At 53.7% G+C, this 12,718-nt stretch overlaps 1 protein-coding gene across 1 annotated transcript; it reads right to left on the bottom strand.

Moving 5' to 3' along the window:
* Positions 1-7,146: 7,146 nt before the first annotated feature.
* LOC121460393 (alpha-2B adrenergic receptor) lies at positions 7,147-9,169 on the bottom strand. Its single transcript, XM_041670752.1, has one exon. The coding sequence runs from the start codon at positions 9,143-9,145 to the stop codon at positions 7,799-7,801; it is 1,347 nt and encodes a 448-aa protein (XP_041526686.1). The 5' UTR covers positions 9,146-9,169; the 3' UTR covers positions 7,147-7,798.
* Between the last annotated feature and the right edge of the window lie 3,549 nt (positions 9,170-12,718).

Raw genomic sequence — 12,718 nt, forward strand, 5'->3', positions numbered from 1 at the left:
AAATGGCTTATTCACACCACAATGAACAACCCTTTCCCCAATTCCCGTGGGATGAGGCTGGGATTCCTCACAGAACTCAGAACAAACCAGTTTTATCTTTCACTCCAACCATCACTTGCAAGAGGACTGCCTAGGTCTTCGTGCAATATTGACTGTGTTCACAGAAGGAGTTCTGGGATCTATTAGTGATGTTTGTCATGGGCCTGGCATAGGATAGGGTGTAGAGATGCTGGCATAGCACATTAGAATTTCCCTGAGAACCTTCAGGGAGGCTTTGGAGCCATGGAATCAAGTATTAGAGAAGACAGATAGAACAGATGGCATATTCAGGAAGGGTCATCTCCTAGGACAGGACACAGAACCCATCCTCCTTCCATCGGGTTACTGAGCAAAAGATTTTGTCAACTCAACTTGGATCTGGGGTTCCAGAGTAACGTGGTGATTCTGCCCTTTGTACCTTCATGCACTATAAGTACAGCCTATAGGTCTTTGCTATATAAATCTTAGCTTCCCTCGCCAACCTGAAGGTATCCAGGGTTATCCCATTTTAAAAGAGGGAACTGAGACTCAGAGAGGTTTAGTAATTTGCCTGAGGCTGCACAGATAGTAAGAGCCAAGTTGGTGGTCAAAGCCTGGTTTTCTGTCCATGTTGCCATCAGAGTAACCTCAACCACACCCCCTCTCTTCCAGTCTCATTAGGTCCAGCTGGTCTCTGCGGCCAGTCCTTGCCCTAGTCCTTCTCAAACTCTATGAATACAGTCCTTCTGCCTCCAGCTCAGCCACAACCAGATGAAGCACACAGCAGAATCTCCAGAGGAAAACTGTAGGAAATGCAAACCAAATAGAAAACAACATACAAACTCTACATCCAAGACTCGTCCCCAGAGTCCAGAGTCGCGAGCATAGGATTACTGCGCCAAGATGGCTCCAGTTTGCTGGAATGTTTCCAGGTTCCCTAACTCCTCACTGTATGCCTGCCCTGTGTCTCTCTGCCCTGGAGCTGAGAGGAGGGAGCTAAGCCCTGTGGCTAGGTTACCCACATGGCCTTGTTCTGTGGGCTCCTCTGTTGCCAAGGCTGGGGTGAACCCAGCCTATGCTCACCTGGTCATTCTAAGACGTGACCAGGAGTGCAGTTCTATCTTAAGTTTCCATCCTACAAGGTCTCAATTCTCTTCTTGTCTGCCCCTTCCCCTACCCACCTTGGTCTTGCTTTAGACAGAGTGTCAAGCCCAGACAGGTGGCCAGGCCCCCGTACCCAATTCTCCCCTCTCTCCCTTCCCTGTGGCTCCCGGGGCAGCCCCAGGATGTTATCTGAAGTATGTTCCAGTCTTTGGTCTTTTGTCAATCAAGAGAGAAGCCCAGAGAGGTGAAGAAATCTACCCCAAATCACCCAGCCACTTGGAGTCCTGCTTCTGGGCTTCACAAGGGCTTCTAAGACAGCTAAGGAGCCTTTCTGAAGCTGGTAGCCCCGCAACCCAAGGCCAGCAGAGGAAGAAGGGATCCAGCTGGAACAGGTGTGTCAAAGGCGACAAAGAACAACTCTAGGAGGGACCCAGCAAAGTCTGCATCCTATGACCATGTTGGGCCATCCCCCTCCACCCCTCTCCATCCCCCTTCCGCTCCCTCTGCCCCCTCCACTCCCCTACACCCTCTAACTCCCCACCCCTGTGCTGAGAGGAAGGCTGAGTTTAACCCTTGCCTCCCCTCCCCCCAACTGTCCAGGGAATCCAAGCTGCAGGCCCAGCCAGCCTCTCACGCTCCCTCCCTCACAGCTGCAGCTGGGATGGGCTGGGAAAGAGACACAGGGACACCTGGGTCCCCTTAGTCACAGCTCAGCCCTTTTCCCTCTTGAAGTGGCTTCAGGTCCCCTTGGGAGCTGGAGGGGGAGTGTCATTCCGTGAAACCCTGCTGCTTTGAGATTGAAGAGACCCACCCCTTATCACCAAAGGGGGTCTGCCTTCTTATCAGGGAAACCCAAGAACCCCCTAGCACCAAGACCTGGCCCCAGACCTCCCCTGCCTGTTTGTCCTGCTTTGGAGCCCAGAGCCCCAGAGGGAGGCTGAAAGGACAGAAATAGCCCCAACTTCCCAGGGAGAGTAGCACTCTTTTGGTCTCTATACTGTTCCGGTTCCCTCACAACTACCACGGATCCATGGAGCCTGCAGGGCCCCTGAAGAACCAGAACTATCCCTCTGGGTAAGGAAGAAGTCAGAGAGTCCAGAGGAGGCAGGAAGGCTGAGTGGAGGGTGCAATCCTCAAAGACAGAAGGGTCAGGACAAGAAGGAAGAGAACGGAGGGGGATGGGGACAGAGAAGCTAGAATCCAAGGGCCAGAGGGAAGACAGTGATGGGTCTCTCCCCTGGAAATCACTGCTAATCGATAGGTGGCCACAAGGCCAAGCCAAGGGCAGAAGCCTTTGGCCCAGAGCCTGGGCAGGGTGTGAGAGGATCAGAGCCCACAAGCTGGGGAGGGTGTGTGCTGACACCCAGCCGGCTCCTTCTAGTGCTGGCCTCCTGACAGCATCCTTCCCCAGACGGATGGAAGAAGGACGGATGCAGAGCACAAAGAATCCCAGAAGCTAATTTTAGCCTAGTGCGCCCCACCTCCCCTGCTGACAGTGAGCAGAGGCTGGAGGGTGGGAGTTCGCACCCCTGCCTGGGCTCCCGCTTTAATAGAAGTGCCACAGGCAGGGTCTACCCCCAAACCACAACCATGGATGTCAGACTGACCTTACAGCCCACCCAAGGACAGGCTCTGGGGGCTGCTGAGGATGGTGAGGCTGGGGTCATAGGTTGTGTGAGTCCCTGTCTCGACTCTGGTTGACATCAGCAAGTCCTTCTTCTACCTCAGTCAGCTCACCCACGACACAGGGATAATAATAACACCATCTCAGGCAAAGTGTGTTATGTCCCGGACCCCAACAGCTCAGAGCTGTCTTCATTTCTGTCACTACTGCGTACTTCAGAGGACGGCAAACAGATCTGTGGCTCAAGACTTGGCGCTCAGTATTTTTTTGATGGGGCACAAAAGCGAGGCAAACAGCCCGATCCTGCCAGAATCCAAGCCCTGAGAACAAATGATTAACACAACTGATTAATTTGAGGCATCACTATGACTGGCCTTCTAGGGAGTTTGGAGGAGGAGAGCAGAGAGGAAGCCACGGGCTGGAGAACTGGAGGACCAGAGGAGCAATCCTCCATGGGCAGGCAAAGACATGGAGGCTCAGAGAAGGATGACGCCTCTCTCAAAGAAGCCCAGCACTATGGCAGAGGTAGAAATCAAATCCTGGAAACACAAGCCCTACACCAGCCCTGCCTCCCACAGTGACCAGGTCCTGTGACCAGATTTCCTGGCCTCACTAGGGAAGCCAAAGGTTGTCCCGTACCAGCTCTAGCTGGGCAGAGACTCCTCCCAGTCAGCAGCTGCCCCACTTACAGGCTGGGCTGGTCCTCAGGTGACTCTCCGTGCACACACACACACACACACACACACACACACACACACACACACGCCTAATGGAGGCCATACAGGGCTTGGGGAGGGGCTTGGGCCTGATTACCCACAAGACCTTCCTTGTTTCCAGTGCCTTCTGTCCTGAGCAGGTAGTCGAGGTGCTCTAGATAGAAATTCTCAAGAACATGGACTGACTCTAAAGCCCTCCCGGGGGGTTCCTGTGTGCTAGAAATACATTCTCACAGAGTAGGAGCAGCTGAAAGGGAACCTGTTCCTTTAATTGTCTTCTGGGGTGGAGCCACCCCCTGATATAGAAAGGGTTCTTCTGAAGGTCCCTGTTCCTTGCTTACCTCTACCAGACAAACTACAGAGGCCCTTGCTGGCACTCGGGACATCACCCACGCCTCCACCTCATTTACAAGAGTTTCTCTCCCATATCTGCACCTCGTTCCCATCCTAGTAGCCCTCAGATGGGCCCAGAGAGCTCAGGAATGGGGTATAAAGGAAAAAGGAGAGAGATGAACAGCCAGGGCTAGAACTGACTCCACCCCAACCCCCCTCTTAGCTGTGTGGGCCTGGTGAGTCCTGAGAACTAAGGTAACAAAATGAGGTGGGCCGGGCTCAGACGGCAGGCTGCCAACAGACCTTTCCTGAACATGGGCCTATTACTCCTTGACTCTTCAAGTGTAGCAATTCCTTCACTAAGAAGTGGCAATCACTGGGCTTGCCCAGTGATTGAGAGCACTTATTCTTGCAAAGAACCCAGGTTTGATTCCTTACATCCACATAGCAACTAAAAATAAAATGAAATAAATCTGTAACTCCAGTTCCAGAGTGACAATGTTTTCTTCTGACCTCCGTGGGCACCAGGCATGTATGCAGTGCACAGACACGCATGCAGGCAAGACACCCATATACTTCTCTTTTTAAAGGAATTTTGGTATTCTGGGCAACCTGGATTCTGGATCCAGCTCTTGTCACCATATGTGTCTGTGTGATGCCACTTGAGGGAAGTGGTCTTCCTCTCTGGGCCCTCAGGACTAAAACAGAGCAGTTAGCCAGTGGTCAGAAGCAGAAAGCCTGAGGTATTTGGTGTCAGTGGCAGACATGAACAATCGATCCTAGCACTGCCGCCTACTGAATCCAACTAGCTCCCAGCCTCAGAATCTCCACACAGCTAACGCAAGAAAACTGTCACAAGAGAGAGTAAATTCTTCAGCCTGGATGTCATAGTTGTCTGGTTCCAGGTTTTAGCTGGGTGATCTTGGGTCTCAGTTTCCTCTTTTGTAAAATGACCACACTTAGCAAGAGCATGTGGGTTAAATGAGACAATAGAATTTAAATCAGCTTCCAGTAGAACTGTTGAGCTCTCTGCAGGAGGTACCTATGTGAGGTCCTGGATTCATTGGTGCTGGTTGCCTGCTGGGGAGGAGCTGAGAGCAGGGTGAGATAGCAGCAAGTTCCATGTACCCTGATGGCCCTGGGCACACTGGTGTTTCTGGTGATTGTCCCAAGCAAACGAATGGGCCCAAAGAAAGTCATGAAGATGGTGAAAGTGTAGATTCTGAGGCAATGTGGGAGTGGAGAATCCCTGGACCCTAGAGCACGGCTCCTCTCTCTGTCCTCCCCAACCTAGGATCTGCCAGGAGCCTTCCTCCTGCCCTTGACCTCCAGCCCCCAGCCTGCCGCCTCTTCCCTTGCTCACAGAACCTGGTAGAGCCCGCCTGGAGCCCCACAGGCTGCCTCTTCTGCCCTTTCTGAAGCACCAAGCACAGCCAGTTCCTTTTCTCACTCACAGGACATCATGGGGCTTCGTGCACTTCACAGGCCTCCCGGCTTGGAGAGCAGAGCGTTCCTTTGGGACAGAGCTGAAGCAAAGCCATTTCCTTCTGCTCACCTGGCCCTAGCCAAACGGCTGCTGTGTATATCGGCTTCTACGGTGGCCTGCTTGCCTCCGCCTCTGCTTGCAGCAGCACCTTGCTGCTCATGACCACACAGCAGAGGAGCTCAGAGCTGCCTCCCAGATGCCATCAACTCTGTATGTGGCCTTCCCCTGCTTCAGACATCTTCCTATCTTGTCTCTTGGTGCATTCCTGCTCCAAGACCCAACCCAGCCCAACTGCCCCCTCTTCAGGGGAGCTGCTCTTCTCCCCCTTTAAGGTCAGTCTGGCAGGTCAGTCTGTCTCATTGGCTGGTGCTGAGAAAGAATGCTATGAGGATGGAGAAGGCAGACAGGTGGGGCAGAGAGGAGAGCCAGCCCTGGGAGGGAGCCTGGGCTCGTCAGGCTGACACTCAAGGGAGGTCCCAGCAGCCCTTAGACACAGAACTCAACTTGCTTATTACAAAATAGCCTTTATTGATAAAATAGCTCAGAGTCTTAGAAATACCTGCATGTCAAAACAGGGAGGCTTGGGTCCCACAGCATACGCAGACTAGATCAGCCAGCAGATGGTTACAAGTCAGCCCCTCAGCTACACCCCATATCAATGTCCTGGCCTCACAACTGGACAGTTGTTCTCTCCAGTAGGGATTCTATTTGGTACCCACCATTGTCTCTACCAGAGAAAACTCCTTGAGTACCTTCCAAATCAGAGACATCTATCTTGGGCTAATAGGCTGTGTGGCTCAAACCACCCCTCCCTGAGGCTAAGAGTTCTATTGCCCAAAGCAGAAGCCAGGCTGCCCACGGAGGCAGAGCAGTCCCTTCCCTTGTAGATAGATGCCCAGTCACTCTGAAAAGACAGTCAGGAGGTAGTGGCACCCCAGGTCTTGCCCATTTCACTGTGAGGGTTCTAAACAGCCAGCAAGGCATCTTTCTGGGTTGGGGTGGAATTAGTTAGGCCTCCAAAGGCTCCACACGGGGTGGGCACACAGAGTCATCTGGACCCTGGAGCAGGTGGCTCTTCCAGAGTCAGCAGGGCCCTTGGCTGCCTGCTCTGGCCCCAGCACCCCACCTGAGGATCTCTCCTCAGACTGTTTCCTTGATGTGAATATTTTTAGCTTAGGGAAACGATTTGCCTGCTGGATGACAAAGGACTTATCCCCTAATGGGGTTGGGGCCAAGCCACTGCAGGCTCTGTTGGTGTTACAGGTAACAGATGGAGAAGCTGTCACCGGCATAATAACTCAAACCTTTTCGGGTACAAGAATGCGTTCTCAAAGAAATTCTGGAATCTGAAAGTGACTCGGGCACCTCAACCCACTTCCAGTTTGGGGCAGGAATGCACACACCCCAAGTGCAGAACAAAGGTCTACAGGAAGGCTCCTGGCGGTAAACACATAGAAGGGGATTTTTATATCACCGGATAATCACATTCGCTGGCTCTCTAGCTCTTTCCCCCATGGAGCTCAAAGCGCTCTGCAAAACCTTTCATCTCCCTGCTGCAAGTAGGCGGCAAGCAATTGTCGCCCTGCTCTTTGCAAGGGTGAATGCCAGCGATCGGAGCTCCTATTGAGGCCAGGCCAGGCTCCCAGACCTCCCCAATGAGACAGCCTCATGCCACTTGCCTCTCAGAGGGATGCTGGATGAGAAAGCCAATCCAAGGTTTTAGCCTTAAAGGAACCACAAATCTAAAAGAACAATACTAGCCCATAGCCCCTATCCCAGTAGCCAATGGGAATCCCAGGTGCTCTATGTCACCTTCATGTCATCCCCTTTCTCAGCAGCAAGTCCTCCTGGGAAATGTAGAAGACTGGCTTCCTGCTCTTTGAGAGGCATGGGGAAGAATCAAGGCTGGGGATGTAACTCAATTGGTTGACGGCTTGCCTAGCATGCTCAAAGCCCTGAATTAATTCCCCCAGCATCTCATAAACCAGACACCTGTAATCCTAGCACGAGGAAGGAGAGGGCAGGAGAATGGAATTTCAAGATCCTCCTCAGGCTACATTGCAAGTCAGGATGACCTGGGCTACATTCAAGACCCCCCTCTCAAAATATAAAACAAAACAAAACCCCCACATCCAAGAAAAACAAAACACCACAAGTGAGTGGCCTGCCAAGGCACAGGGTCTCCAAGAAAGGGAAGCCTGACCTGTTGGCTTACAGGTAGCTGGGGGCAGGGGTGGGGGGAGGTACTCCAATCCAGTCTGGCCTTGGCTACATTCCAGAAGATCCAAGCTACCCTTGCTCAGGGAAGTAGAGAAGAGCTACCCCACAGTACAGACAACAAGGGAAGGTTTCAAATGGGCCCCTGGGAACGGCACTTTTGTCCTTTCCCCTTTGGGGGGGTGGGGGTCTGAGGATGAGGTCTGCAGGTGGGCCCCAGGGAAATGGCCACATAGGTGGGGAGGACAACCATCAGGTGGTCCTGGCACCAACCCGGGCAGAGGCAGCGAGCTGGCAGGCTCACCAGGCAGTCTGGGTCCACTGCCGGCAAAGGATCCTTCGAAAGGCACGACGGAAGTCCTGGTTGAAGATGGTGTAGATAACAGGGTTCAGGGAGCTGTTGCAGTAGCCGATCCAGAAGAAGAACTGGAAGAGGCCATGCGGTACCTTGCAGCGCTGTGGGCAGATGGCCCCCAGGCTGTAGCTGAAGAAGAAGGGAAACCAGCAGACAACAAAAACGCCAATGACCACTGCCAGCACAAAGGTGAACCTCTTCTCCCGGCTCAGCTGTGCCCGGCGTCGCCACCACTGCCCACTGGCAGCACCCACAGTCCTGCCCAGAAGCACCTGGCCACGGAGTGTGGCCAATACCCGGGAAGCCTGAGGCTGCTGCAAGGGTGGGCTGCATACCGAGGCAGGAGATGCTGGCAGTGTTTGGGGTTCGCACTCTTCCACCTCCTCTTCATCCTCCTCTTCAACTGCCTCCTCTGCCGTTGCCCCACCAATGCCCTCCTTCTGACCCTGGCCTGATCTGGGAAGGGCAGACCAGCTGGGTGGCAAAGACCTGGACTCAGGATCTTCAGGGGTCTCCCCCTCCTCCTCCCTTGGAGGTTTGGGGTGTCCATTGGCCTCACCCACAGAAGACAGAGGAGAGGCTAGGGTTGGCACCTTAGCTGAGGTTGGAGCTCCCCCAGCGACAGGATGGGGCTGTTTGGACTCCCCCTCCCCAGAGCCCCTCTTGGCCCTGAGACCTCGGCAGTGGCTGCGTTTGGCAATTACATAGATTCGCAGGTAGACGAGGATCATGATGAGGCAGGGAGCAAAGAACGATCCGATGCTGGAAGCCAAGATGTACCAGGCCTCTTGGTTGAGCTCACACTGGGGGAGTCCGTGAGGCTCCGGGCGCTGATCGCCCTTGTAGATGAGGGGCGGCAGAGAAATGACGGCTGCAATGAGCCACACCGTGAGGATGATGCATTTGATGCGGCGCGGGGTGCGCTTGGAGTTGTACTCCAGTGCTCGGCTCACTGCCCAGTATCGGTCCAGACTGATGGCACACAGGTGCACGATGGAGGAGGTACAGAAGAGCACATCCAGCGCCAGGTAGACCTCGCACCATGTGCGCCAGAAGTACCAGTAGCCTAGCAGCTCGTTGGCCAGAGAGAAAGGGATGATAAGGGTGGCCACTAGGATGTCCGCGGCTGCCAATGACACCAGAAACAGGTTTTGTGGTGCACGGAGTGAGCGGCTGGTCAACACAGCCAGAATGACCAGTGCGTTGCCGAAAATGGTGAACAGGATGAGGAAGGTGATGGCTGACGCGATGGCGGCGGTGGCTTGCACCGAGTAGGGCTCTTGGTGGTCCATGGCGAGGCCGGACACGTCCAGAGGGATCGCTGCTGGCCAAACCCACGGTCCCCAGGAGACAGCGCCACTCTGGCTCCGCTACAGGAGGGGGTTGTCCCCCCGGCAGTGCGGATGGCTCTGGAGCCCCATAACCTGACCGAAAGGGGCCTAGGAGGTCCGGAGACATCCAGGACCAGCCATCTATCTCCTACATCCTCTTCCACCGATGCCCGGCGTCCCTGCAATCCGCCCCAGAGAAGTTTTCCAAGTTGTCCCACTACGGTCCCGGGACCGGAGGAAAGTCGCGCCTTCGCGCGGTACAACTGCAGGACGCACAGAGCCGACTATGGAAGCGCAGCCGGTGCTCGGAAAAGGCGCTCTGTCTCCCGGTGCCGCGCCTGCAGTCAGCCCGCCGCGCAGGGGCGTGGGGAGGAGAGCCAGCACGGCGGGGAGGAGGGAGGAGACTGGGGGCGGGAGCTGGAGGAGGGAAGAAGGCGGGGCGGGAGATCCGACGGAGGGTGGATGGAAGGTGCGCTTTGTGGAGAAGTGGCCCTGCGACACTCACCCTTTACTCACCCGGTCCCCAACTCCTGTCTCCTCTCCACCGCCGCAGGCCAAGTCCGGAAGCCAGGTGTTTGGGGTCTTGGAGGTTCTGGGAAGGATACTTATAGAAGAGGATCGGTGCATGCTGGGAGCTGAGACCTTGGTCAGTCCCAAGAGTCCATTTGCCTTCTGTCTGCGTGTCTGGTACAGAGCACCCAGATCGGTGGTGGTAGGCGAGAGCGCTCATGTCGCCTGCAGCAGCTCAACAGCTCAGAGAAGCGTGCAAGGGAGTGTTGGTGTACTCAGGCATAATAAGTCACATCTCCATTTAGCAACTGAGCCACATCCCAGCAATTGAGAACCTTAGGAGCCGGACCGGAGCGAGGAGAGAGTTCCGAACTCCCTTTTCCAATGCTTCCCCACTCAGAGGCCGCTCGGTCGGACTGGCGAGGTGCAAGGAGTGCGTCTCTGTGTTGCGAGCGCCCTCTGCTGCTGTCTGAGTGCAGAGACTAGGGACAGGCGTCCTCCCAGGTCCCAGAGACACTAAAAAAGCTAACTCCTTGTGGGAAGTGATGGGTGGACTGCAACCGCCATTACTGCCTCAGTTTCCCCCAACTAAAGACAAAGGAACTAAAGGGGATCTGGAGAGATGGCTCAGTGGTTAAGATTGCCTCTTGCAAAGAACTTGAGTTCGGTTCCAGCAACCACAAAAGGCTCAAAACTGACTTCAGCTCCAAGGGATTACATGCCTCTGGCCCCCACCAGTACCTGCACTCACGTTGCACATACCCACACAGAGACCCACACTTTAAAATAAATCTTAAACAGGGAAAGCGGTAGAGGCAGGCGTTGGTGGTGCAGGCAGAGGCAGGAGTTCAAGGCCAGCTGGTCTACAGGGTGAGTTCCAGGACAGCTAGGGCTACACAGGGAAACCATGTATGAAAAAAAAAAGAGGGAAAACGTCTTAGACTCAAAGAAAAGGTGTAGGTTTGGAGAGGAGTCTCTTGACCAATGGAAGATGAGGAGACTTAGGGATAAGACCTTTCCTCTCCAAAACTCAGAAAAAGCTGATGCTGGTGGCTATGATGTAGGAAGGAACTAGCCTTGACTGCTCCAGACACTCGTGCAGCCTCTCTAGAGTGACAGTGGGAAGAGAACTAGGGTAAGAAAAAACTCTGAGGGCTAGCGACAGAGAGTTAATTCAGCACTTGTTACTCTTGCAGAGGGCAGCTTTTAGCTCCAAGCACGTCAGCTCATAACTGCCGGTAGTTCTAGATCCAGGGTATCAGACAGCCTCACCTGACCTGCGTACATGCACAGGCACACACACGATGCATATAAATACACGCAGGCAAAAACACTCAAACACATAAGAATTAAAAAAAAAAAAGACCAACTTTGAACTAGGTCCTCCCCAGCCCCTAGCCTCAAGGGGGTTTCTCCAAGGCCTTGTAATTCCCTTGTGTGGAAAGAGCAGCCAGGCTTTGTATTTACAGCTCTCCATCCTGAAGGGCACTATATGAATGTATATAAATCAATCCCTGAAAGTGGAGTCTGTAAGGCTACCAAGTAACAAGCCATGCTGGGCACTTCCTGACCAGTCAGGCTTCAGCCCAAGATGGCCACAACCAGGGAAAGATGCTCTCCCACCCTGCAGCTAGGACGACAGTAGGAGCTTGTCCCCTCACCAGGGAGTTCCCCAGGCTACATGCCACCAATCCTTTCCAGGGCTTTGTTCAGTCAGAGACCCGCTCTTCCTCGGCCCAGCTCACTCTTCAAACTCTGTGTATACTTTCTTTTTTTTTTTTTTGGTTTTTTGAGACAGGGTTTCTCTGTGGCTTTGGAGCCTGTCCTGGAACTAGCTCTTGTAGACCAGGCTGGTCTCGAACTCACAGAGATCCGCCTGCCTCTGCCTCCCAAGTGCTGGGATTAAAGGCATGCCCCACCACCGCCCGGCTCTGTGTATACTTTCACACTCAGCTGTGGTCCAAGAATTTGTGGAATCATACCCCCACCTCCATCAAATAGGCCACTCCTCCTTATTGCTGATACTGGCCATGGCTGTGGGTTGGTGAGGGATGGAGGAAGCCCTGTTGGTGCATAGCAGACACATAAATACGCTCAGGCCTACGGTGCCCCAGAGTGATAGTCTTGGAAGGACAGATTATAGGGGAAAGGGAAAAGGTGATTTTGCATGTAAGTGACATCTTTCTTCAAAGAATGGCCAGATGACTGTACCCAGCTGGCCATGGGAATCTAGGTAGATGGCCAAGTCCCTTTGCTTCCAACCTATTTCCCACAGAGCACCAAGAGTGACTTCTTAAGCCTTAAGTTACATTTTGTTACTCCAGGCTGTTCTTAAAACACGGACCCTGTCTCTGTCTCGTCTATCCCTGCCTGCCTGCCTCACCCTACTTGATATGCTCTCTTCTTCCTGCCCCAAGACCTTTGCACCGGTGGCTCTACTCTAGTTTTTCCATGGGTAACCACAGGCCTGTGCATCCATTCTTATAGGGGCTCATCCCAACCAGCATCCTGCAAGTGTTCCCCAATCCCTGTCATTGATCAGTTCGAGATGCCTACCTATAGGCAAGTTATTATCCACCCTTCTCCCTACCTTGTTCACCAGGGTATCCCTGATGCCCATAACAGAGCCTGTCTGGCACCTAATGGGCATTCTAAGTGACTGTTGGATAAATGAATCCAGTGGTGAGCAGTGCTGCATAGCTGTGTTACTGTGGGGCGTGGCTAACTACTCTGGTTAGCCTCCAGGCTGATGAGCTTCAAGGCCTGGACCAAGGCACTCTGCAAAATAAAAGTGGACCATCCCATTGCTCAGAGCTGGCATGGAGACCGGACTGTCATGGGGACATGCGGCTTCCTGTAGGGAGAATGCAAGAGGACAACTTTGTCCCTGGCCAGCCCCCAAATAGAAGAGCCACCAGTTTCACTCAACCCAATCTTCTAGAGCTGGATTTGGAGATCAAGAGCTACAACTCAGAAAGGCTCGTGATAGCCTTGGGTGGGGTCTCAGAGTCTAGAGTAGATCCT

Source organism: Microtus oregoni, unplaced genomic scaffold (genome assembly GCF_018167655.1).
Source record: "Microtus oregoni isolate MIOR12 unplaced genomic scaffold, Mior012 000020F_ref0000438, whole genome shotgun sequence".
Lineage (NCBI taxonomy): Eukaryota > Metazoa > Chordata > Mammalia > Rodentia > Cricetidae > Microtus > Microtus oregoni.

Coding starts and splice junctions, on each gene's coding strand:
- LOC121460393 (XM_041670752.1), bottom strand. CDS start 9,145: ATGGACCACCAAGAGCCCTACTCGGTGCAAGCCACCGCCGCCATCGCG.